At 27.3% G+C, this 20,943-nt stretch overlaps 13 protein-coding genes across 13 annotated transcripts; 7 read left to right on the top strand and 6 right to left on the bottom strand.

Moving 5' to 3' along the window:
- Positions 1-239: 239 nt before the first annotated feature.
- Positions 240-1,723, top strand: T552_00924 (hypothetical protein; the record flags this gene model as incomplete). The annotated part of the gene is made up of 9 exons (XM_018369519.1): positions 240-284; positions 325-407; positions 451-622; positions 668-813; positions 861-964; positions 1,007-1,084; positions 1,129-1,302; positions 1,346-1,453; positions 1,497-1,723. The coding sequence occupies 9 exons, from the start codon at positions 240-242 to the stop codon at positions 1,721-1,723; spliced, it is 1,137 nt and encodes a 378-aa protein (XP_018226704.1).
- A 1-nt stretch (position 1,724) lies between these two features.
- Positions 1,725-4,491, top strand: T552_00923 (hypothetical protein). The gene is made up of 10 exons (XM_018369518.1): positions 1,725-1,933; positions 1,976-2,077; positions 2,124-2,292; positions 2,342-2,468; positions 2,519-2,679; positions 2,725-2,854; positions 2,901-2,999; positions 3,041-3,221; positions 3,266-3,646; positions 3,697-4,491. Exons 1-10 carry the CDS (start codon positions 1,771-1,773, stop codon positions 4,026-4,028), a joined length of 1,845 nt encoding a protein of 614 aa, XP_018226703.1. The 5' UTR covers positions 1,725-1,770; the 3' UTR covers positions 4,029-4,491.
- T552_00922 (hypothetical protein) lies at positions 3,611-4,853 on the bottom strand. Its single transcript, XM_018369517.1, has 3 exons — positions 4,454-4,853; positions 4,320-4,400; positions 3,611-4,274 (listed from the first exon to the last, which is right to left on the bottom strand). The coding sequence occupies exons 1-3, from the start codon at positions 4,813-4,815 to the stop codon at positions 4,067-4,069; spliced, it is 651 nt and encodes a 216-aa protein (XP_018226702.1). The 5' UTR covers positions 4,816-4,853; the 3' UTR covers positions 3,611-4,066.
- Positions 4,854-4,873: 20 nt separating this feature from the next.
- Positions 4,874-6,179, top strand: T552_00921 (diphosphomevalonate decarboxylase). Its single transcript, XM_018369516.1, has 2 exons — positions 4,874-4,958; positions 5,004-6,179. Exons 1-2 carry the CDS (start codon positions 4,920-4,922, stop codon positions 6,132-6,134), a joined length of 1,170 nt encoding a protein of 389 aa, XP_018226701.1. The 5' UTR covers positions 4,874-4,919; the 3' UTR covers positions 6,135-6,179.
- On the bottom strand, positions 6,141-10,689 carry T552_00920 (hypothetical protein). The gene is made up of 16 exons (XM_018369515.1): positions 10,479-10,689; positions 10,173-10,431; positions 9,446-10,126; positions 9,312-9,404; positions 9,062-9,269; positions 8,678-9,011; positions 8,476-8,632; positions 8,250-8,430; positions 8,044-8,202; positions 7,765-8,000; positions 7,590-7,723; positions 7,328-7,549; positions 7,217-7,280; positions 6,909-7,171; positions 6,705-6,867; positions 6,141-6,661 (listed from the first exon to the last, which is right to left on the bottom strand). The coding sequence occupies exons 1-16, from the start codon at positions 10,641-10,643 to the stop codon at positions 6,186-6,188; spliced, it is 3,795 nt and encodes a 1,264-aa protein (XP_018226700.1). The 5' UTR covers positions 10,644-10,689; the 3' UTR covers positions 6,141-6,185.
- Positions 10,690-11,013: 324 nt separating this feature from the next.
- On the top strand, positions 11,014-11,681 carry T552_00919 (hypothetical protein). The gene is made up of 3 exons (XM_018369514.1): positions 11,014-11,124; positions 11,167-11,497; positions 11,545-11,681. Exons 1-3 carry the CDS (start codon positions 11,059-11,061, stop codon positions 11,634-11,636), a joined length of 489 nt encoding a protein of 162 aa, XP_018226699.1. The 5' UTR covers positions 11,014-11,058; the 3' UTR covers positions 11,637-11,681.
- A 9-nt stretch (positions 11,682-11,690) lies between these two features.
- T552_00918 (hypothetical protein) lies at positions 11,691-13,657 on the bottom strand. The gene is made up of 10 exons (XM_018369513.1): positions 13,597-13,657; positions 13,459-13,551; positions 13,391-13,413; positions 13,331-13,343; positions 13,128-13,285; positions 12,973-13,076; positions 12,808-12,925; positions 12,364-12,756; positions 11,966-12,317; positions 11,691-11,924 (listed from the first exon to the last, which is right to left on the bottom strand). Exons 1-10 carry the CDS (start codon positions 13,610-13,612, stop codon positions 11,737-11,739), a joined length of 1,458 nt encoding a protein of 485 aa, XP_018226698.1. The 5' UTR covers positions 13,613-13,657; the 3' UTR covers positions 11,691-11,736.
- Positions 13,658-13,687: 30 nt separating this feature from the next.
- On the top strand, positions 13,688-14,569 carry T552_00917 (hypothetical protein). The gene is made up of 7 exons (XM_018369512.1): positions 13,688-13,716; positions 13,773-13,891; positions 13,946-14,029; positions 14,083-14,206; positions 14,263-14,343; positions 14,393-14,482; positions 14,526-14,569. The coding sequence occupies exons 1-7, from the start codon at positions 13,714-13,716 to the stop codon at positions 14,532-14,534; spliced, it is 510 nt and encodes a 169-aa protein (XP_018226697.1). The 5' UTR covers positions 13,688-13,713; the 3' UTR covers positions 14,535-14,569.
- Positions 14,570-14,602: 33 nt separating this feature from the next.
- Positions 14,603-15,491, bottom strand: T552_00916 (hypothetical protein). Its single transcript, XM_018369511.1, has 7 exons — positions 15,423-15,491; positions 15,332-15,369; positions 15,190-15,281; positions 15,120-15,143; positions 14,969-15,075; positions 14,891-14,927; positions 14,603-14,846 (listed from the first exon to the last, which is right to left on the bottom strand). Exons 1-7 carry the CDS (start codon positions 15,446-15,448, stop codon positions 14,649-14,651), a joined length of 522 nt encoding a protein of 173 aa, XP_018226696.1. The 5' UTR covers positions 15,449-15,491; the 3' UTR covers positions 14,603-14,648.
- Positions 15,492-15,635: 144 nt separating this feature from the next.
- T552_00915 (guanine nucleotide-binding protein subunit beta) lies at positions 15,636-17,013 on the top strand. Its single transcript, XM_018369510.1, has 6 exons — positions 15,636-15,672; positions 15,846-16,458; positions 16,504-16,600; positions 16,652-16,741; positions 16,791-16,910; positions 16,957-17,013. The coding sequence occupies exons 2-6, from the start codon at positions 15,854-15,856 to the stop codon at positions 16,972-16,974; spliced, it is 930 nt and encodes a 309-aa protein (XP_018226695.1). The 5' UTR covers positions 15,636-15,672; positions 15,846-15,853; the 3' UTR covers positions 16,975-17,013.
- Positions 17,014-17,279: 266 nt separating this feature from the next.
- Positions 17,280-18,136, top strand: T552_00914 (hypothetical protein). Its single transcript, XM_018369509.1, has 4 exons — positions 17,280-17,524; positions 17,576-17,760; positions 17,813-18,042; positions 18,092-18,136. The coding sequence occupies exons 1-4, from the start codon at positions 17,326-17,328 to the stop codon at positions 18,111-18,113; spliced, it is 636 nt and encodes a 211-aa protein (XP_018226694.1). The 5' UTR covers positions 17,280-17,325; the 3' UTR covers positions 18,114-18,136.
- Positions 17,915-19,985, bottom strand: T552_04094 (hypothetical protein). Its single transcript, XM_018372145.1, has 9 exons — positions 19,790-19,985; positions 19,399-19,746; positions 19,243-19,275; positions 19,035-19,194; positions 18,839-18,990; positions 18,645-18,794; positions 18,478-18,598; positions 18,084-18,431; positions 17,915-18,022 (listed from the first exon to the last, which is right to left on the bottom strand). The coding sequence occupies exons 2-8, from the start codon at positions 19,405-19,407 to the stop codon at positions 18,343-18,345; spliced, it is 714 nt and encodes a 237-aa protein (XP_018226693.1). The 5' UTR covers positions 19,408-19,746; positions 19,790-19,985; the 3' UTR covers positions 17,915-18,022; positions 18,084-18,342.
- On the bottom strand, positions 19,399-20,502 carry T552_04093 (hypothetical protein; the record flags this gene model as incomplete). Its single annotated transcript, XM_018372144.1, has 5 exons — positions 19,399-19,746; positions 19,790-19,918; positions 19,963-20,108; positions 20,157-20,266; positions 20,299-20,502. The coding sequence occupies 5 exons, from the start codon at positions 20,500-20,502 to the stop codon at positions 19,676-19,678; spliced, it is 660 nt and encodes a 219-aa protein (XP_018226692.1). The 3' UTR covers positions 19,399-19,675.
- Positions 20,503-20,943: the final 441 nt, after the last annotated feature.

Raw genomic sequence — 20,943 nt, 5'->3', positions numbered from 1 at the left:
CAAAAACATATAAATTATAAAGGTTATATTATTAATATTTTACATTTTCAAACTTTTTAAAATTTGAAATTTATAATTCAGGTTTTTAAATATAAACTTTAAGTTTATATCAGCAAAAACAACAGGAAAACTATATATTCTTTCTAATAGTAAGAATTCTTTCATATATTTTATTTATAATTTAATCATTACATAAAGTTGTTAAATTTATAAAAATACAGAGAAAAGGTTTTTCAATTATGAAAAGAATAGGATATGCTTATAGTGAATATTATGAACAACTTGTAGGAATTTATCTATTTTTAATTTTGATTAAGAAGAAAGTGTAATAAGCTACCATCTAATCTAAATCGGTCATCTTTCATTCATAGTCTTATAAAGGCATATGGTTTATTTGATAAATTCATGTGAGGCTTATTTATAAGGGTTATTTAATATTTATGGAACAAGAATTATTACTCCAGAAAAAGCAAACTTTGTTTCATTATGTGGAATTCATGATGATAGATATCTATCTTATCTTTTAAAAGATTATAAAAAGAAAGAAGATACATCAGAAGAGGATTATGAAGATCTTGAATGTAATTTAGAAGAAGAAATTTCTCTTTTCGGTCTTGATTATGTTTATTTGTATGTATATTTTATTTATTATTGATCTAGTTAATAGGATTGTCCTATTTTCCCAGAATTGCCAGAATATGTTGAATTTTTAGCAGGAACATCTCAAAAATCAGCAAGATTATTAGGAAATGATGTTTTTGATATTGCTATTCATTGGGATGGAGGAAGACATCATGCAAAAAGAAGTAAAGCGTAATATATATATATATATAGCTTATTTATTTATTAATATATATTAGATCAGGATTTTGTTATGTAAATGATGTTGTCCTTTCTATAATGGAACTACGGAAATATTATAAACGAATAATGTACCTGGATTTGGATTTACATGCAGGAGATGGTTCTTTTTTTGATTTATTTAATTATTTTATAAATATATTAGGTGTTGAATCAGCATTTCTGCATTCAAAAAATGTTCTTACATTATCATTGCATCGCTATGATCCAGGCTTTTTTCCTGGTAAATAAAAAGGATTCTAATGCTTTTATTTCTAAGTTTTTAAGGTACAGGATCATTAGATCTAATTGGAAAAGGAAAAGGAAAATATTATGCTTTAAATGTTCCTTTAAAAAAAGGATTAACAGATGAAAATTTTTCACTTTTATTTGAACATATTATTCAACCTGCTTTTATAAAATTTAATCCTGATGCTATTGTTATTCAATGTGGATGCGATGGTAATTTGTCTTGGGTTTTTACATTTTTTTTTAAAATAATTAGGACTCTTTGAAGATACATACAAAGAATGGAATTTAACATCTCAAGCTTATGTATTTTGCTTACAAAATATATTAAAATGGGAAAAGAAACTTTTAATACTCGGTGGAGGTAACTCTTATATTTTATTTTTTCTAAAAAAAATAAAATATAGGCGGATATAAAAACACAATTGTCTCTAGATGCTACGCATTACTTACAAGCATCATCTTGGGTGTAAAAATACAAAACGATATTCCTGAACACCTTTTTTTCGATCATTATACACCTGATTTTGAACTACTTTTAAATAAAGGACATATAGAAAACGAAAATACACATGATTATATTGAATATACTATAAACACACTTAAACTATATATTAACAATATAATTTTATAATTTTTTTATATATTTTAAACCTCGATATTTTAACCATAGTTTTTTTAATGGTTTCAATAAAGGATACTTTTGCTAAGGTCTCTATACGATCAGAACCAGTTGATTATCATGCTATTGCTTCAAGTATTCTTCAAAGACGATTTGTTCAGGCAGTTTTTTTAACATATTTAATATCTTATGTTATTTCAATTATAATTGACAGCACGTTTAGTAAGTTTTATTGAGGATTAGGAGTTTTTTTAAGAGTTTTAGGCATTTTTAGACCTCTTTCATGGTTATATATTGGGTTTCGAGCGTTAATTCTTTTGTTTTCAGTATTTCCACTCTTTATTTCAAAAAAAGCTAATCTTCATGGTGAAATAATGTTAAATATACATATATATATGTTGATATATTGAAGTTGATTACCATACAAAGCCATCTTTTATATCAGAATTCTATCTCAGATTATTTTCGCTTAAAGCTTTAAGATTAACATTTATTTATCTTATTTCATCTTTTTTTATAACTATGATAAATATGAACACGAAAAACACGGCATCATTTAATAAAATTGTTGTATTTTATGAGTAATTAATTGTTATTTATTTATGGGAGAAGGCAATTAAACATATATAGAGTCTATTCACCTCAATTAAATGAAAAAACAGTATATTTTATTTTTCATGGATTATCATTGGCATTAGTGGTTTCTATTATCCATAATTTGAATGATTGGGATAAGATGGAGCTTCCTATTTTTGTAGTAAGTGAAATTTCATATTATTTTCAATATATATAATAAAATATTTTTAGCAAATTCTCCCAGTACGTGTAAAATCTGAAATAGTGAAAATTATAATATATTCTGCATTGGTTTCCCTTACATTTTCATTTTTTAGTCCATTGGTATATCTTTTTTTAAGAAGATGGATATGGTCTTTTACGTTGCAATTTTTTCGCTTATTGTTATATAAGTAAGTTATTTATTTTTTATTAACTGATTGTTAATTGAACTAAAGAATTCCAAAATCTTCTATTCCTTATTGGCCATTTTCTGTAAAGCTTCTTTTTTTTTCTACGTTTAATTCTTTTATCATGCTTTTACTTTGGAATTCGGTTCATTCTTTATTTAGAATATATTTATCTCATGTAAAATTTCATATCTCTATATTTAATTTACTTTAATGTTTTATAGGGTCCTATGTCTTATGGAAAATTAGCAAGTGAACGATCACCTGATCCTAATGGAACTCTTTTGACAGGATTAGTAGCCGAATTTAAGCCATTGACTAGGGTTTGAAAAAGACTATTCATATAAATTATTAAATATTTTAGATTATGGCATTTGAAGAACTTTATTATATATTACATCATGATTTTCATCGCTGTGAGCAAATTTTCAATGATATTGACCGAAACCCTCCTATGTGGCAACAAATTGTAGAAATATGTCTTAGAATTATCAGTGACATCCCTGTAACTCTTCGAAGAGTATATCAATTACCAGAAAATAAAAGTAAATATTAAGATATTATTTTATTTATTTTTAATCTTATTAAGCTTTATTTTCAAATGCAAATTCAGACTTTTCACATCAATTCTACAATCAAATAAACGATGACACTGAATTAAAGAATCAAAATTCTGTACCTTTACTAAGAATTAAAGATCAAAATATTTTTTTGGAAAAACAAGTTCGCAAGCGAACTAATATAGACTATTCAAAACATCAAAATCATGTTAATGAGTTTTTGTCACATTCCAATAAGGCTTCAAAAAAAAAAGATAAAAATATTTATAAACTTCAACTAAAAAATATTATAATATTTTATTTAAAAATATTTTATAAATCTTGGCTGGGCGCTCCATTTAGACAAACTTTGCAAAGAAAACATCAAATTTTATTTCCAAATACTCGTTTGCAAATTCTAGCTATATTTGGTAAATCATATTATTTTACATTTTAAAAAAAAATTAAATATTTATTCTAGATTTATCTCAATTAGTCGTACGTTCTATTGATCAAGATTTGTTTGGCATGGTTCAACGGGAAGTTGCATTGATTTTGGAATGTTTACATGTAACTCTTGAAGATGTGAAGCATTTCATTAAATTTCCACAATGTCATTTTTCTGATATATTTTATCGTCAAAATAATCTAGATCTTACTTTTGAAGAACCTACTGCTCTTTTAAAAACACTCGAATTCGGTATGTTAAATATCATTTCCAAATTCGGTCCTTATCTTTCTGGAATGCATCTTCAACCTTCCACTGCAATAAAATGTCAAACACTAGCTGATTTTAACTTAATAAATGACTAACAATCAATCTATTCTGCTAACTAATTCAGCTCTATTATTCATAAATCATTCTTTTTCTGGAAAAATTCTCGAAATCCTCGAATTATTCTCATATAACCACCATTCATATCTAATTTTGGTCGTACATCAAGATAAAATGATAACAATTCTCCTTCTTTTTTTCCAGAATAAAAATCTATAATATATGTCACCTCTTTACCACATCGATCAATTTTCCAGTCATGACGATCAAATGGTGGTTTATATCTATACATAAATTTTCATTTAAATACAAAATCTATGCAATTTTACCCCAGCAATTTTAACATTCTTGCTTTAGGACTCATTTTAGACGACTTTCCTTCGAATTTTATCAATTTAGGTCCTCCACATCTACAAAAAAATAAATATTATAAAATTATTCTCTTATAAATAAAATTATTGACTTTTCACTCCCCCATCCTTTCTCCCAACTTATAATCTCCCTCCATACCCTCTCATTCACTGCATTATGAATAGGAACTACAATTTGCATATCATCCGCCTTAGGATCCCAGTTTTTTCGCCGCATCGCTTGGAAGAACATACGTTCTGATGGATAAACCCAGAATTCTCCGTTTTTACCATCTGCTTTAGGAATAGAAGAGATTTCTCTCTTATTTGATAAATTTTTCAGATCTTGCTCAAAAAAAACCGGTTTTTCTGGGTTCAAAATCCCCAGATTCTTATTTATAGGGCAAACATGGGGTTCTATATGGTTATTATCTTTATCAGAGGGCTGGATCGGCTCCTGAGCAGGCTCAGCCATTATTTACTTATTATATGAGGTTGGACTTGGACGGGGAGACGACAACGTCAAAAAAACGGTGAAAATAAAAAACAGGAAAAAAGAGGTAAAAACTCAGAGAAATCATGCAAAAAAGATCAGTTAAAGCACCAGTAAATATTGCAGTGAGTATATACGTTTTTTTCCGGGTTAAAAATGATGAAAAATAGGTTATTAAGTACTGGGGAAAAAGAGATAAAGAATTAAACCTGCCATTGAACGGATCATTATCAGTTACTCTGTCAATATCTAAGTTATATACGTTAACTAGTGTTGCATGCAGCAGAGGGTTCAAAAAGGACAGATTTTGGCTGAATGGAAGAGAAGAAAATGAGTTAAATGAGAGGATGAAAACATGTCTTTTATTGCTTCGATCGTTGAGAAGATCAAAAGAAAGCAGAGAACCCGGATTAGAAAGACTAAGTGAACAATATCTTCATATTGTTTCGGAGAATAATTTTCCTACGGCGGCGGGATTAGCATCATCAGCATCGGGATATGCGGCACTTATTAAAGGGATTGCGGAGTTATATGATCTTGATGAGTCATCGGAAGAATTGTCATGTATTGCACGTCAAGGATCAGGGTCAGCATGTCGTTCTTTAATGGGTGGATTTGTATTATGGAAGATGGGAGTTTTAAAGGATGGATCGGATTCATTTGCAGAACAAATAGCATCTAAAACGCAGTGGGAAGATTTACGTGTTCTTATTATTATAGTATCATCTTCGTCGAAAAAAGTATCATCTACAAAAGGTATGCAAGCAACAGTATTAACGTCTAACTTGTTTCAACATCGAATTAAACATGTGGATTTTTATATAAAAAAGATGGAGAATGCAATTAAACAGAAAGATTTTGAATCATTTGCAGAATTAACAATGAAGGATTCAAATCAATTTCATGCAACATGTCTTGATACATTTCCTCCTGTTTTTTATTTAAATGATACATCAACATCTCTTATTCAATTGATACATGAAATTAATCGTCTTTCGAAAAAAACCATTGCAGCATATACATTTGATGCGGGTCCTAATGCTGTTATATATTTTCTTAAGGAAAATGAAGATTTATTATTAGGAACATTACATGATTGTTTGTCTAATGTCGACGGTTGGTCATATAAATATAATAATATTAAACTTAATATTTCTGATGATTATTTTTTACCAATTCATGGAAAAGTCAATAAAGTAATTATAACAGAAATCGGCGATGGAACTGTACAAACTTCTGAAAGCTTAATAAATTCTAATGGATATCCAATTTATAATTGCAATAGTAAGGAAAAAGTATAAAATTTTATTGATTTTCGAGGGCATAATTTCTATAATATATATATTTATAATTTAAATTAAAATTTTTAATTCATTTACAGATCGTACTACAGGGATTGTTTTAAAGTTATTCTGTATATTTTCTGTTAAATCTTCAGAATTTTGAGCAAATATCTCTTTAATAGATTCTTGGACATCTTCTATTAGGCATATCATTTGTTTTTGAAGTATATTAGCTTTCTCATTCATTCTTTCTAATAAAAGACCTTTTATTATCTTCTCAGAGTCATTTCTAGCATCTTCAAGTCTATCAACCAAACGAATTATACTATTTAATAAATATTCTTCTTCCCATATGCTTCCTTTATGTTTACGTACTTTTCTTCTCTCTTCTTTTCTAGAATTCTTTTGATTTTTTTTATAAAATGAATTTGTATTGGTAGTATATGAAGTATATCGAGTAAAAATAGATGCTGTTACTGATGTATTAGTATCAGCAAGAGATATATCATCAGGAATATCATTGATATTTGCTTCAAAATATGCATCTATTTTTTTTTAATTAAATATATGTTATAATCTATAACTTACATGGATCCTGTTCCCTTTTTTTCTTAAGAATTCTAATACGTTCTACTTGCGTTTTTAGTTGACAAGAAAGCTCAGAAAATAATTCATTAAGTTCAGAGAATCCATCCATAAGGCTAGGAACAATAACTTCTTGTATTAATTCATTAGAATTATAATATTGAGCCTATTCATAATTTAGTTTAGAATAAAAAAATATTTTCTTACTAATTCATATGCTTTATTGTAATTATAGTCTTTACATAATAAGCGTAGCCCTTCTTTTAAGTTTTTTAAATAATAAATTTGAATATCAGCTGCGTCAGAGAATTTTCTTTTATCTTGCATTATAAAATATAATGATTCAGCTAATTTATTTAGATCATCTTCAGAAACTTTAGATTTCATTGCAAGAGTTAATGCTTTTCTCCATAATCCTGCATTTTTATACATAATAATAGAACGTTCATAGTTATTTAATATTTCATAAGCTAATATGTTTAATTGACTTTTTTAAGTTTATAAATTATTAATACCTATTGCAGAGTCTTCAAAATGATTATTTTTTTCAAGATATAGTGCATAAAGTTCTAAGATTTTCTAATATTAATTTAATAATTATGAAATAATTAAATATTAAAACTTACATTATAATTTGAAGAATTATTTTGAACCTTCCTCAATGTTTCTTTATAAAGATTATGAAGAACAACATAATTACACAATTCGTCAAAAACTTCATCACCTATATCAATCAAATGCATCAATGCTTTTTCATATCTTTCTAAATAATTATCAATATTAAAACATCTACGACTAATTGATTGCTTTTGTAAATCTTCAAGAAATGGAAGATATTCTTTAGGATCCTAATTTTGTTAAAAGAATTATAAAAAATATAGATATAACTTTTTGTGAATTTTGCGCTACAAGAAGAGTTAAAGACAGATCATATAATCCTAATGCATGATCGTATAGTTTATTAACATCAGCCAAAACACAAATATATTTAATTCCTTTTTTAGCATTATTTAAATCAATATCTATTTCCAATTAGGTATTAGTTATCAATATTTAATAATACTTTTAAGATCAATAATCAATTTTAATGCAGAATCATAATCTACTGGAATCTTACTTAAATGTGCTGTTAAAATAGATTCTAAATATTTATCATCTGAATATGTTTTCAAAACTTTTAAAATGCAATCACATATCATATTGACCTTAGAAGATTTTGTATCTAATACTTTTGTTTCATTATATGTATCATCTCTCGCTGATTCCATGTTATATAAAGTCTTCATAAGATCTTCTTCCCTAAATTACTTAGGTAATTGAAAAACAACAGCCATAATAATACTTTAAAGTCGATAAAAATAGATTTAAATATTCACTGCTATTGAGCTGAGTTATGAAAAGAAATATATTATCTAAAAATTGTGAAGGATTGTAGTCATAAAGAACATTAGTATCTATGCGATGTGTTCTGCATAATGAAAATGCTTTATCATATTTTTTTCTAAAATATAGTTGAATAAAATATTAATCAACATATACACAACTCACAATTCAATTAATTTATATACACTAGATAGGACCAAAGCTCGAGGATATATAGTTTCAATATTACCTCTAGGCATTTGAAAAATTAAAGCTGTAATAGATGGTATAACTGAAATTATTATTGCACCTTTTTCTATAGAACGAATATTTTTATTTGTAGCCTCATCAGAAGGTATAATAAAATCTTTAAAAATTATTCTTTGAGATAAAATTCAAGTTTTTAAAAAACCTTCAACTTTAGATGTTAATTTGACAAATTTTACCAAGTGTAAAGTTGTTGTAAAAATTAAATACTCCTTACAACAAATAAATGACGTACAATTATTGGAAATTAAGTGATCATTTGCAAAAAGTTTACCAGTATCACTCAAAAAAAAGACAATTTTCTATAGGATATAAGATATAAATAAAAAATATATACAATTATATACCTCTTTTGTGTATTCTATATTCTTCATGCAATAGCAAAATAAAGGCAATGAAAATAATAATATATTGTCAATTTCACCATCTTTTTTTAAAAATAAATTGAAAACTTCACCTTTAATAGATTCTGCTATAACAGATTTTCCATCAGATGCAGCATCAGTTAGAGCAATCTTTGATTCGAAAGTAATACTATTAAGCAATTTAAAATCTTTATGAAGATCATATGAAAAAAATAAAATTTTAGATGTATTATAAGTATCTAGTAATATGGTGAATATATTGTCTTCTAAGTATAATATTTGCCGTGGATAATAATCACCAAGTAATTCAGTTAAACTATGTTTTTTTAGATATATTTAATTCATGAAAAATAAAATTATTCATACTCTAATTTATTAATAAGTTTTGGTGAAGAAGTAAGATCTGTATTTAAAGGCCAATGAATAATTTCGACTTTATTATCAATTAAAGACAAAATATAATTCGAATCCATGCTTATTGATATAGAAGTAGGTGTTCCAGAAAGTTTAATATCTTTAAATGATAATGGTGGAGGAACATTTGCTATTTTAAATGGTGTTAATTTTAAATTATCTAAAATCAAATTAAATTTATTAAATTTATGTTTAAACTTACTTCCATCTACTACAGCAATTGTTCCATAATCATATGGAAGACTTAGAGGAGATGATATTATTACCCAAGAAAAATTATATAATATTAAATTACCTTGAAAAATAAGTCAAATGAAAAATATACCAGATATATACCATCATTAATTAGTGTAAAAATTAAAGGAACTTTTGGATGCCATTTAATAGATATATTTTTGTTATTATTAGATTTAATTTCATATTTCAAATGCCAATAATAATTACTCATACACCAAAATTGAACTTTGTTTGATAATAAGATAGAAAGCAGTGTAGAATCACAATTCCATTGAATGTCTATAATTCGTTCATCACTTAATAATGATGTTAATAAACTAAATTCTCCATGTCGAAGTCCATTTCTTTCAAAAAATATCACATCCAATTCTTTAGGTTTTCTTTGAATAGACGCAATAACACTTCCAGAAGGTTTCCATGCTAAAGGACTTTCCAAATAATCAACTAGTTGACTAACACTATCCAATGTTCCATTTCTAGAAAATACACGGTTTATTCTTTTGTTTTCAGATTCTATTTTAGATAATACTACAAAAGCACCATCTTGTCTCCAACTTATTCTAGTAATTTGATCATCAAGAGGACTTAAAATCCCTTCGTCTACTTTATCAGGAATTGTTGGATCACGAGATATATTCTTGGACTTTTTCCCTTGAAATTGCGTCTCTGGTTTTCCCCATCCAATAGAAACATGGTTGCTTATATTAATATCAGATTCCTGAAGTGTTATCTCAGAAATTGTTTCAAAACTTTGAGATAGTAATAAGAATCTGGATGTTCCTAGCTGAATAAATAACACCTTTTTAACACAAAATCAATGAAATACCTGTACAAATAGAAAGAATTGTTTCGTCAGGCGCCCATTTAGCCGCAACAATCCCTCCTTCTACTGATCCTACAATTTCCGCCTTTTCTTCTTCCAATGAAGCATTATTTCGTATTAAAACAATATCTCCATTCCTCATAATTATACAACTTGTTTGTATTTCTGATAAAAATTGAAAATCAATTATTTCCAACTTCAAAAAACTAGATAAATCCCATAGCGTTTTTTTATCAACTATTGTTAAGACTTTTAGATCATTCTTCAGCCGTTATTAAACATATTTAACATTAATAAAGCACTTTTTACTTTCATCTCTCCAATCAAAATCGACTCATCTATTTCTCCCAAACTACACACAATAACACTTGAATAACAACTTGAATTAAATGATAGCTCATTAATACATCTTTTTTCCTCTTTTTCATTGCATAAAACTGTTTTTTCTCCCTTTAAAAGATATAAATTACGCATCTTCTTTTCACAAGATTGAACAAAGCCTTTTTAACATAAAAAAACCGGCTTTACCTCCAAGAAAACTAGATAAATTCCTATTTATTAACTAAAATAAATATTTCTAATATATTTAATATTTATATCTTTTATTAAAATATCTACTAACATGTCTTTAACTGTATTCCATTAAATAAAAAATAAGAAATTATACAAGATAAAGACTTACCTGTTTAACCTTACTTATAAACTAATAACAATGTTTAATTTTCTTTATATTTTAAGATTTTTAATGTTTTTTTTTAATATGAAAATTAAAGAAAAACCCTTTGATATTAAGAATAACAACATCTAATCCTTATTAAAATACTAGTATTTCTTAAATATCCTTTTTTGAGCTTATTTCCATAGCCCGATTAGCGGCAACCCTCTAAACATGGGTAAAACACAGAGTAAATCATCAGATGTTGTATTTCAAAATGAATCTAGATTTCCTCTGCAGGTTTTTATAGGTTTTTATTAATTATCATGTATTTATTTGTAGTTTTCTAGTGCTTTAGTAAACCATCTAGACTCAAAGGTAGAGTCAGATGCCATTAGAGCAGCCTCTCTAGAAGAACATATTCAAGAAAGAGTAGCAGTAGAAATAGAGCGGCTACGTTCAAGAGAAAGAGATATTTTAATAGAAATTGAGAAGGAACTAACAAGAAAGAATGCAAAGAGAGAAAAAGCTCAAGAAAAGCTGAATAGCTTTAGTTTAAAGGACGAAATGTTAAAATTAGAAGAAAATACAAAGGGAATGTTTCAGATAAGAGATATGAATGAGAAGTTATTAAAAAAAAAGGAAGAAGTTATTAATTGTTTAAAAGAAAATGGTTTTTTTTTTAATATTTTTATTTTTAATATTAAATATTATATATAGAACGAAGACCTCTTAATTGCGATGAAATAGTTAAGGCGTTTAGGAAAGAGGTAGATTTATTAAAAGATGAGTTTGTCGATAAATATCAATGATAATTTATTAAAACCGATGCTTTATATATATATTAATGAAGATGAAAATGATTCTGATTATATATGAATGTATATACGTTTTGAAACATATATTATATAGCTAGATAGAAGTAGGTAATTCCATAGCAGAATATAAAGCAATATAAGCACTATCATTTTCACTTCCACCATCTAATGTTTCTATTTTAGATCGAGGTACAATTGTGACATTATCGTCATTAAATTGACACCATTCTGATGAATTAGGTATTTTTATCCATGCTTGATAATGTCCAGAATCAGCAGATGCTAAAAAAATTATAAAAATATAAAAAAAGAAGGAATTGTACCTCCAGAGTGCGTTAAAATCCCTATTAAATTATATAAACCGGATACATTTGTGCCTTCATCAATAGATTTAACATCGACCAAATTCCATAATTCCTTAATCATTTCATCTAAAGATTTTCCTGAATATTCATAGGTATCATCTTCTTGAGAAGTTTTTACTTTTTTTCTAGCTTCTTTATCTTCCAAGATCTTATTAATGCAGCGCAAAATATCCCTTACTGGAATCAATTTAGATTTTAAATCGTCTTCACAGAATTCACATATATCTAACTCAAAAGGAAACTTTACTTTTCGCAAAATTTTTACTTTTTTGCGAATAGTCAATTTCCAAAAAAACCTTACAAAATTAATCTATATAAATGTAAGAGAAACATAAAAAAAATGAAAAAAATATTACAATTAAATACTTTGGAAGCCTAGAAATTTTTGAAGTTTTTATAAATGTAGCTTCTTTATTTAAAATTTCAGAGCGTTTAGTAATTGTTTCTTTTAATCCTTCTTTTAAACCATCAATCATATAATTCGTATTCATCCCGATATGACAATTCAACTTTATAAAGTCTTCATTAGAAATAATAGGAGGTTCTTCTTCACATTCGGAACATTTTATTTCATTAATTAGAGTTCCTAGCATATATTTATTAACAAAAGATGGCGAATCCCCATTCATAGGCATATGTGTCCTTAAATTCTGAATTAATTGAGATAAACATTCTTCTGCATCTTGTTGACAAAATCTACCATGGACATTGTCTCTTTCTGCAAATTGAGGAAATACCACCCTAAGACACTAAAAAATTCTTAAAAAAATACTTTTCTAATTAAATTAAATTCAATTTACTCCTAAAAATATAAGCGGTGAAAAATCACTGTATATATTCATATTTCGAAAAACATCTGAAAGTGATTCTATTATCGTTGCTGACTTATCTAACTTTCGTGTCTTATCTTGAGAAATTCTATGTATTAATATTACAAAAACAACTAAATAAAAAAATAAAATAACTTTTCTAATTCCATTTCAAGCTCTGGCATACATTTAAGTATTTGTAGTGTAGAATTCATATAACACGTATTCCCTAAATTTTTAAGTCCTGATGGTAATGAACGCTATAAAAAAAACATAAATAACTAAATAATCTTAATTTTTAACAAATATACTTTCTCCTTTATCTCTTCTTCACTCTTATTCTCCGAAATTACCGCCTCTTCATAACATATTTCTTTTTCTCCCTCCGTCGTTCCAATTAACATAATTGTTGAGTACGGTTTAACATTAAATTCTTGAAAAATCGCTTCATCTTCAACTCGTCTCCTTCCTAACCTTATAAATCCCCATCATTTATTACTTCTTTTCTATTAACCTAAACCAAGAATCTATTTTCTAATTAAATCTCTTAATATCTTGACATTTAACCTCCTACTTTCTGTCTTTCACATGGAACACCTATTTATAATTTAGAACCCTATCTTATCAATATAAAATATCAACCTGTTAAGCTATATAATTGAGACTTTAAGACCAAAATAGTCTCCATCTTTTCAACCTCCAAATTAAAGCGTTTACCTTGCCATTTCACATAAACTAAGTCATTATTACTTAAGAAACATATATTAAACCCTTGATTACTTGGAATTGTAGCCATTTAACCAAGTTTTAAGCAGTTCTTAACAATTTATCTGTATATTTTAAAAATCTAACGTTTTTTCTAAGCGATCTTAACGTCACGTTTAATAAAGATAGACTATGGTAAGCAGTTTTTAAGAAACTTTAAGAAAAACTTAAGAAAATTCTTAATAAAACAGGCAAATAGCTTAAGATCATATCTTCAATGTGTTCGTTCAACATTAACAGCAGCACTTTGTATTCAGGATTTTGCATCACAAGTTGTTGAAAGACATAATAAACCAGAGGTAGAAGCGGGGTAAAAATAAATAAGAAAAATAAAACAAGAATATTGATAGAATGGATTTTATAGAACGTCAGTTGAAACGCTTTTAAATCCTTTATTAATTTCTCGCAATGAAAATGAACAAGTTTTAATTGAATCGAGTATTAATAGGTATATATATAAAAGGAATAATTATATATGGGAGGGGGTTAATGAGGGAAAAGTATTCGTATAAGTATTTGTATTAAATATATTGATGAAATTGAACGAATTTTGGTTAATAAATTTACTCGGTTTTTAATGGGACGTGCAGAGGCATTTATTATTTTACGAAGAAAGCCTATCAAAGTATATAATAGATAGTTAAATGATAAAATAAGAAGATATGATTAATTATTTTTAAGGGGTATGGAATATCATTTTTGATAACGAATAAGCATACAGAGGCGATGTTGAAACATAAAATTGTTGATTTTATTATTCAGGTTAATATTTTTTTTAAATAAAAAAAAAGTTAATAAGAAAAAAAAACAGTTTATGGAAGAAGTAGATGCAGAAATTAATGAAATGAAACTATTTATAAATGGAAGAGCACGATTTGTAGCAGAAAATTATTTATTACAAGTAAGTTTTTTGTTTTAAAAATGATCGTTTTAAAATAAATAAGTTTGATTAATAAAAAAAAATAAATACAAAAGATATAAATTTAAAAATATAACTAATATCTATATAAATATCTATAATATAAGATTATATTTTTATATAATATAAATTTGAATGTAGAAATCATTCAAAGATTAGCTAGAACAGCCTTTACACCACTAACAGTAAGTGCATTTGGTTCTTTTTCGAGTCCCGCATAAGTTACAATGCCTTTGTCAACAACAATAGCATAACGACCTGTTCTAGTACCAAATCCATGGGCAGATAAATCTATAGAAAAGCCAATTGAATGCGAAAATTCCGCGTTAGTATCAGTTAAGAAAACCTAAGAATATTTTAATATTTTTTTTATACACAAAGTAACCCTGCAATTTTTTCCCTCGCATTTAATGAATCACCCCATGCACTTCCACCTATTAATTTATCAAAAATACAAAATTTTCTTACGCCATAACAAAAGGATCATTGGCTGCTAAAAAAACTACCAAATCTACATTCTTGGCCTTAAGTTCATCATAAAATTCAATAACCTCCGGTACATGTCTCGAAGAACACTTCCATTTATTAAAAAAAAAACTTTTATCATAATAACTATTACCGTAGGCGTAAATGCTCCCGGTATCTATCTATCTATTAACATATGCTTCTATACGATACAAAAATTCCACCGAAAATAAAACAACCCTTAAATCTTTCCATTCCTCCGTCGTAACCTTTGCTGGCGTCCCTTCTCCCTTAAAAGAACATGTATTCTTATCATCTAATTATATATCATCTTCAATAATAAAACATTCCTCTTATATATAATACAAGGAATATACGTAAAAACCCCAAAAGGAAGCTTAGACCTGCTCAAATCATTCCTGTTTCTATACTAAATTCTCTTTAATACATAACATACCCTTTTTCTAAAGTGAAACCTGTCATTTATATGGAAATATTATTTTTTTTGAATTTCGATATATAAGAGACAATAATTCCGCTCAATAAGATTGGGGATTCGTAACTATATAATAAGGCGATGCGGTACTATAATTAAAGAAAGATGACAATAAAAGACCTTCAGGATAAGATTTCAGCGGCCTGCAAGGAAGCAGAGTACCTAAAGGAGAAGATTAAGAAGAAAAAAGATGAATTGGCAGATACAAATTGTAAGTATAACAGGGAGAATAAGATTTGAATGAGCGTGTTGCATGTTCGAAGTGCATACAATGCGCATACATGACGCATATACTACGCATATACTACGCATACAATACGCATACAATACGCATACAAATGCATGAATGGTGTATATAAGGGGTCTGTACTGAAGTATGTTTAGTGAGATCCATGGCACAGACATTAGATGTGATTGAGCGTCTTTCTATTCGTGTCCGTTATACGCTGAAAGGGCATTTGGCCAAGATTTATGCAATGCATTGGTCAACAGACCAGAAACACCTTGTATCAGCGTCTCAGGACGGGAAACTGATCGTTTGGGACGCATATACAACGAGAAAAACTCATGCAATCCCTCTCCGTTCGTCGTGGGTAATGACGTGTGCTTATGCACCGAGTGGGAATTTTGTATCATGTGGTGGATTAGACAATGTATGTACGATATATGATATATCGTCGAAAGATGGGCATGCAAAGATTGCCCGTGAGCTTATGGCACATACGGGGTACTTGAGTTGTTGTCGGTTTTTGAGTGATGAACAAATTTTAACATCAAGTGGTGATATGTCATGTATTTTGTGGGATATTAATACGGGTTCAAAAATCCAGGAGTTTTTGGATCATTTGGGGGATGTTATGAGTTTAAGTATCCATCCAACAAACCCAAATCTTTTTGTTTCGGGAGCATGTGATGCATTTGCAAAAATATGGGATATTCGAATAGGAAAATCAGTTCAAACGTTTGCAGGACATGAATCGGATATTAATGCGGTTCAGTGGGTCAATGATTCATGTAAAATATAAAGGTTAATAAGGGTTAGATATTTTCCGAATGGAAACGCATTTGCTACGGGTTCAGATGATGCATCATGTAGACTATTTGATGTTCGTGCAGATCGAGAATTGAATCAATATTCAGTGAGATAAATCATGTTTAAGGGAAAAATTTTGACTATTGAATTATTTTAGGCAGCTAATATTATGTGTGGCATTACATCGATATCATTTTCTAATTCAGGAAGACTTCTTTTTGCAGGATATGATGATTTTAATTGCAATGTTGGATTTAAAATATTTCCTTTTACACTAATTCTCATATTTTTCTTAGGTATGGGATGTTTTACGGGGAAATCGTGTGGGAATTCTTCAAGGCCATGATAATCGTGTAAGTTGTGTAGGCGTAAGTAAGGATGGACGAAGTTTGGCCACTGGTAGCTGGGATTCATTAGTAAGTTTGCTTATTTCTTCTTTTTCATTTTTTAAATTAATATTAGCTAAAAATTTGGGCATAAAAGTGTCCTTTATTTTTTCAATCATCAATCACAGTTGTTCCATATTATTTATATTTCTTTTTAACAAACACTATATTAATAATTGGTTTAAGTATTTAATTTTTAAAAAACATCTGCAATAAGTAACATATGTTTTGATCAAGTTTTTATTGTTGCTGATTTTCAAAATAACGAAAAACTACAGGTTTTTGATAGAATAATTCTTTTATATTATCTAATTTGTATAATATTTGATATCTTACTATGTCAGGGTAGAGTTAACCCTATAATATACTTGTATAATTCTATATTTTTTCTTAAAAAAGAAAATTACTGGATCTCTATTCCTTTTATATAGCTTATTTATTTAGTATGACATTGGATTCTTTAGAGAATTTAGAAAATAGTTATGAAATTGTTGATGATAAAACCACCTTAGATCCAACTGAAATATCTTCATTTTCAAGACCACGCCGTTTACATAAAATATCTATTAATACTGGGCCAAAGGGCGTCATTCATGATGCCAATTCATCTAGAATGCTTAAAATAACCAATGAAATAGAAGAAAGTACATGATTTCTAATATAATTAATAAAACTTAAACCTAGTAATGTTTTAGAAAAAGAAATATTATTTAAACAATTATCTATAAAAAGCCGAATAAATATTGGAGATCATAGATTGAATAATAAAGATGATTTATTTGAAAAATCAAATCCAAGAAATATAGAAGAATTGGATTGTACAAGCCTTTTAGAAGTAATAGAAAATTGTAAAAAAGTCCTTATATTAATACATGATGAAGTAAGAATTCATTTATTTCAAATGTATTAATAGTAATTTATCTATATTTAAGTCTGAAGAAAGTAAAATAATTGAAGATTGTTTTTCAGAGATAGCGACTCGTTATACATCTATAGAATTTAGAAAAATATTTCATGAGAAGGTAGAAATGGACTCAGTAGGTGTACCAGCGATTTTAGGATATCAAGATGGTGAACTTGTTATAAATATGATAAGAGTTATAGATGAAATTTGTCCAGGTAAAAATGTTGTAGCAGATGATCTAGAAGAAATTTTAATAAGGTAGGGTGATCTGGTTTTTTCTAATTAAACCTATTCCTTACATTTATAGAAATTCATCTTTTTTTGCCTAATGGCTTATTTTCAAGAGATATTATGAAAAATATTAAATAATAAAAAGTGTTTAAAATTCATTCCAAAAAGAAAATTTTTGAATAATTAATAGATATAATGTTCAATAGAAAATTATTTAAACCTATTCAGCTTCATCCCTTATATAAATTATAAAATACAAAAAATTAAATATATGTTTTTTTATAATTTATATTTGATAAAAATTTCAGTTATTTAATTCTTTTTTCCTTATAAGGATACTCTTTTCGCAGTAAAGTTCCACAACATTGTCAATAAGTTATCACTTAATGTATATAAATCTAAATGAAATTCGCCTTCTTTTAAAATATTAAAAAAAAAAATAAAAAAAAAGTAAAAAAAAACCCTCAACATCATTCTTGACATACATCTCTGGTGTTTTATTATCATTCACCATCTTTACCACTTGTAAAAGATCATCTTCTTCAAGTTTTTGTAACCCATCTGCTAATCGATCCATATCCACCTATGATAATTAACCATAATTACAAAAATAACAATTATATTCAAACTGGCTTAGAAAATTTCCCTTTCTTCTTGTTTTTATCAGTTCCATCAAATTTTCGCTTATCTTTTTTCTTATCTTCTAATTCAACATAACCTGGTACTGGTCCTGACTCTGCTAATAAACGCTGCAGAGCTGGACGAGGATTAGTAATCGTCTAACTATTAAATAATGTCTATTAAATATATCAATATATTTTACCAATATATGTTCATTTTCATATTTGTTTTGTTGAAAATTAAGGTCATGTTTTAATGTTGTTTCTCCACCTTTGTCTGCATAAAAAATAATCACATCCATTTCAAATTCTCCCCATCCCTTCTCTTCAATTCTAAATGGTGGCTTCTTAAAACCTATTTAAAGGCTTAGAAAATATCATAATTTGTCTTATTATAACTTCTATTTGGACTTTGAAATGTGGGATGAAGTTTATACGTAACTTTATCAATAAACGCCGCAGGAAGCTCCTGGCCATCCTCAGAAAGCGCTACAAGACTCACTGACCATTTTCTCATAGGAAATCCCTCTCCTGCTGGTGGAACATCCTTTAAAATATTCTTTTCACATATTAACTTAATAAAACCTCTAAAATATAAAAAAACAACCTGTATTGTAATCAATTTAACTGTTCTCTTAACCTGTATAATTCATATTAGCATCTTTTCTATATATAAACTCTGTAAAAAGTCTTTAAACTCCAATTACAATAAAAATCCCTTTTAGCCCTGGAATAAAGGGCTTATATTTAGATAATAACCTACCTCAACCATGAACTATCTTTTATAAATAATAGTTATATTTTCTTATTGTTAAATAAGGTTTATATTTGTAAGGAAAGTTGATAAATTTATAGACGTTAATCAGCCCTAATATTCTTTAAAAAATGATTATATTTATATATATATAATCAAGTATTTTATTTAAAAACTATGATTATCTATTACAAAAAAATGATATTATTTGTTTAAAATTAGAAGTAGATATAAGTAATGTTAATATGAAGAATAAGTTTTTAAAAGATAAATAAAAATCAAAAAATTAATATTTTGTAAAGAACTTTTTATTTTCTTCTTGAGAATCAGTGAATTTCTCTTTAAAGAGATTTGCGTCTATAAATATTAAAATTATGTATTTTTTTTAAGAGATTAATACTTTCAGAATTTGCAAATCGTATTGCAAGTGTTTCAGCATTTGGTTCACCGTCACTCATATCAGCAACAACGCTCCAGATCCAACTTCTGTCACTCCCAACATTTGATGTTAATTTTATATTTGGATCAACTTTTTTTTTTTTTAATATATATATATAATAATATATTACATACTGTAATGATTAGCACATATTTTAAGTGTCTTATCTCTTCGCATCACTAAACGTATCCTTCCTGTATCATTATGTTTAAGAAATCTGACATCTCCTGTACCACGTTCTTTCCATTCGCCTTTGTCAAATCTAAAAAGTTTGGCTCTCCTAGAAAATGTAAAAAAATACAGCAATCCCTTAATAAAACGTTTATACATTTTAAAAGTAACTGTTTCCTCTTCTTCATTTGTCTTAGTTTCTATTTTACTCAATTGAACTATAGGCTCAAAATGTACATCATCGGTCTTCGGAGACTCTTCTTGATCCTAAAAATCAACTTTATTTTAAAAATATAAACCGTATCAATTCCAACTTCTTTTTTTTCTCCATCTGTAGTTTCTACTTGTTCTTTTTTCTCTTCTTTATCTGTATCTGTTGTTTTTGTTAAATCTGAATTTGTTGATGTAGAGTTCTGGAAACTTGATAAAGAAAATGAAAACTCTGCCGTTTTAAGGGCTTCTTCAGGCTTTGTAGTTGATTTTAATGAACATTCTTGTGCCATTTCTAAATCTTTAAGAATAGACTTTATATATTAAGCAGCTGGCCGAATATATTAAAATTTTATAGTCTATCGAAAGTATCTAAGAATCTTAGACAAATTGTTTAATAAAGAAAAATATATAAGAAAGTGTATAAAATTGAATGTTTTCTTTAGGAAACATTTTTATATGTAGATAAATCTGAAAATTAGTTTTCAATTCCTTTTTTTTTTGAGTTTTATTGATGATTAATTAATAAAATAAAAATTTATTGTTTTCAAAAGTTATTTTAAAGAATCTTTATAAATAATGATTCAGAAGGAATAGAATTCAAATAGAATGTAAGACAATATTAAAATATCATATATAATTCAGATATTTTATTACTAAGTCTTATAATTTCATTGTTGCGAACTCAACCAGTATGACGTTGATAAAGAAACATCGCCATACAACGACGGGCA

Source organism: Pneumocystis carinii, assembly GCF_001477545.1.
Source record: "Pneumocystis carinii B80 chromosome Unknown supercont1.4, whole genome shotgun sequence".
Lineage (NCBI taxonomy): Eukaryota > Fungi > Ascomycota > Pneumocystomycetes > Pneumocystales > Pneumocystaceae > Pneumocystis > Pneumocystis carinii.
This window is presented reverse-complemented; position numbering and strand designations above follow the sequence as displayed.

What these genes read in the sequence shown, in the direction of transcription:
- T552_00923 (XM_018369518.1), top strand. Translation starts at nt 1,771, where the DNA reads ATGGTTTCAATAAAGGATACTTTTGCTAAGGTCTCTATACGATCAGAA. An exon ending in TTTCGCTTATTGTTATATAA is followed by an intron (nt 2,680 to 2,724) that starts GTAAGTTATTTA and finishes ATTGAACTAAAG; the next exon opens with AATTCCAAAATCTTCTATTC. An exon ending in GCAAATTCTAGCTATATTTG is followed by an intron (nt 3,647 to 3,696) that starts GTAAATCATATT and finishes TATTTATTCTAG; the next exon opens with ATTTATCTCAATTAGTCGTA.
- T552_00922 (XM_018369517.1), bottom strand. Translation starts at nt 4,815, where the DNA reads ATGGCTGAGCCTGCTCAGGAGCCGATCCAGCCCTCTGATAAAGATAAT. An exon ending in AAAGGATGGGGGAGTGAAAA is followed by an intron (nt 4,401 to 4,453) that starts GTCAATAATTTT and finishes ATTTTTTTGTAG; the next exon opens with ATGTGGAGGACCTAAATTGA. An exon ending in AGAATGTTAAAATTGCTGGG is followed by an intron (nt 4,275 to 4,319) that starts GTAAAATTGCAT and finishes ATTTATGTATAG; the next exon opens with ATATAAACCACCATTTGATC.
- T552_00921 (XM_018369516.1), top strand. Translation starts at nt 4,920, where the DNA reads ATGCAAAAAAGATCAGTTAAAGCACCAGTAAATATTGCA. An exon ending in AAGCACCAGTAAATATTGCA is followed by an intron (nt 4,959 to 5,003) that starts GTGAGTATATAC and finishes GATGAAAAATAG; the next exon opens with GTTATTAAGTACTGGGGAAA.
- T552_00920 (XM_018369515.1), bottom strand. Translation starts at nt 10,643, where the DNA reads ATGCGTAATTTATATCTTTTAAAGGGAGAAAAAACAGTTTTATGCAAT. An exon ending in AATTGCTGTAGTAGATGGAA is followed by an intron (nt 9,270 to 9,311) that starts GTAAGTTTAAAC and finishes ATTTGATTTTAG; the next exon opens with ATAATTTAAAATTAACACCA. An exon ending in TAGCGCAAAATTCACAAAAA is followed by an intron (nt 7,550 to 7,589) that starts GTTATATCTATA and finishes TAACAAAATTAG; the next exon opens with GATCCTAAAGAATATCTTCC.
- T552_00919 (XM_018369514.1), top strand. Translation starts at nt 11,059, where the DNA reads ATGGGTAAAACACAGAGTAAATCATCAGATGTTGTATTTCAAAATGAA. An exon ending in AATCTAGATTTCCTCTGCAG is followed by an intron (nt 11,125 to 11,166) that starts GTTTTTATAGGT and finishes ATTTATTTGTAG; the next exon opens with TTTTCTAGTGCTTTAGTAAA. An exon ending in TAATTGTTTAAAAGAAAATG is followed by an intron (nt 11,498 to 11,544) that starts GTTTTTTTTTTA and finishes TATTATATATAG; the next exon opens with AACGAAGACCTCTTAATTGC.
- T552_00918 (XM_018369513.1), bottom strand. An exon ending in CACCGCTTATATTTTTAGGA is followed by an intron (nt 12,757 to 12,807) that starts GTAAATTGAATT and finishes AGAATTTTTTAG; the next exon opens with TGTCTTAGGGTGGTATTTCC. An exon ending in GATTTTAACGCACTCTGGAG is followed by an intron (nt 11,925 to 11,965) that starts GTACAATTCCTT and finishes TAATTTTTTTAG; the next exon opens with CATCTGCTGATTCTGGACAT.
- T552_00917 (XM_018369512.1), top strand. An exon ending in TACGAAGAAAGCCTATCAAA is followed by an intron (nt 14,207 to 14,262) that starts GTATATAATAGA and finishes ATTATTTTTAAG; the next exon opens with GGGTATGGAATATCATTTTT. An exon ending in TTGTTGATTTTATTATTCAG is followed by an intron (nt 14,344 to 14,392) that starts GTTAATATTTTT and finishes AAAAAAAAACAG; the next exon opens with TTTATGGAAGAAGTAGATGC.
- T552_00916 (XM_018369511.1), bottom strand. Translation starts at nt 15,448, where the DNA reads ATGACAGGTTTCACTTTAGAAAAAGG. An exon ending in GGTTTCACTTTAGAAAAAGG is followed by an intron (nt 15,370 to 15,422) that starts GTATGTTATGTA and finishes TGATTTGAGCAG; the next exon opens with GTCTAAGCTTCCTTTTGGGG. An exon ending in AATGATCCTTTTGTTATGGC is followed by an intron (nt 14,928 to 14,968) that starts GTAAGAAAATTT and finishes AATAGGTGGAAG; the next exon opens with TGCATGGGGTGATTCATTAA.
- T552_00915 (XM_018369510.1), top strand. Translation starts at nt 15,854, where the DNA reads ATGGCACAGACATTAGATGTGATTGAGCGTCTTTCTATTCGTGTCCGT. An exon ending in GAGAATTGAATCAATATTCA is followed by an intron (nt 16,601 to 16,651) that starts GTGAGATAAATC and finishes GAATTATTTTAG; the next exon opens with GCAGCTAATATTATGTGTGG. An exon ending in ATGATGATTTTAATTGCAAT is followed by an intron (nt 16,742 to 16,790) that starts GTTGGATTTAAA and finishes TATTTTTCTTAG; the next exon opens with GTATGGGATGTTTTACGGGG.
- T552_00914 (XM_018369509.1), top strand. Translation starts at nt 17,326, where the DNA reads ATGACATTGGATTCTTTAGAGAATTTAGAAAATAGTTATGAAATTGTT. An exon ending in AACCAATGAAATAGAAGAAA is followed by an intron (nt 17,525 to 17,575) that starts GTACATGATTTC and finishes GTAATGTTTTAG; the next exon opens with AAAAAGAAATATTATTTAAA. An exon ending in CTAGAAGAAATTTTAATAAG is followed by an intron (nt 18,043 to 18,091) that starts GTAGGGTGATCT and finishes TTACATTTATAG; the next exon opens with AAATTCATCTTTTTTTGCCT.
- T552_04094 (XM_018372145.1), bottom strand. An exon ending in AAGGGAAATTTTCTAAGCCA is followed by an intron (nt 18,599 to 18,644) that starts GTTTGAATATAA and finishes TAATTATCATAG; the next exon opens with GTGGATATGGATCGATTAGC. An exon ending in TGTCAAGAATGATGTTGAGG is followed by an intron (nt 18,432 to 18,477) that starts GTTTTTTTTTAC and finishes ATATTTTAAAAG; the next exon opens with AAGGCGAATTTCATTTAGAT.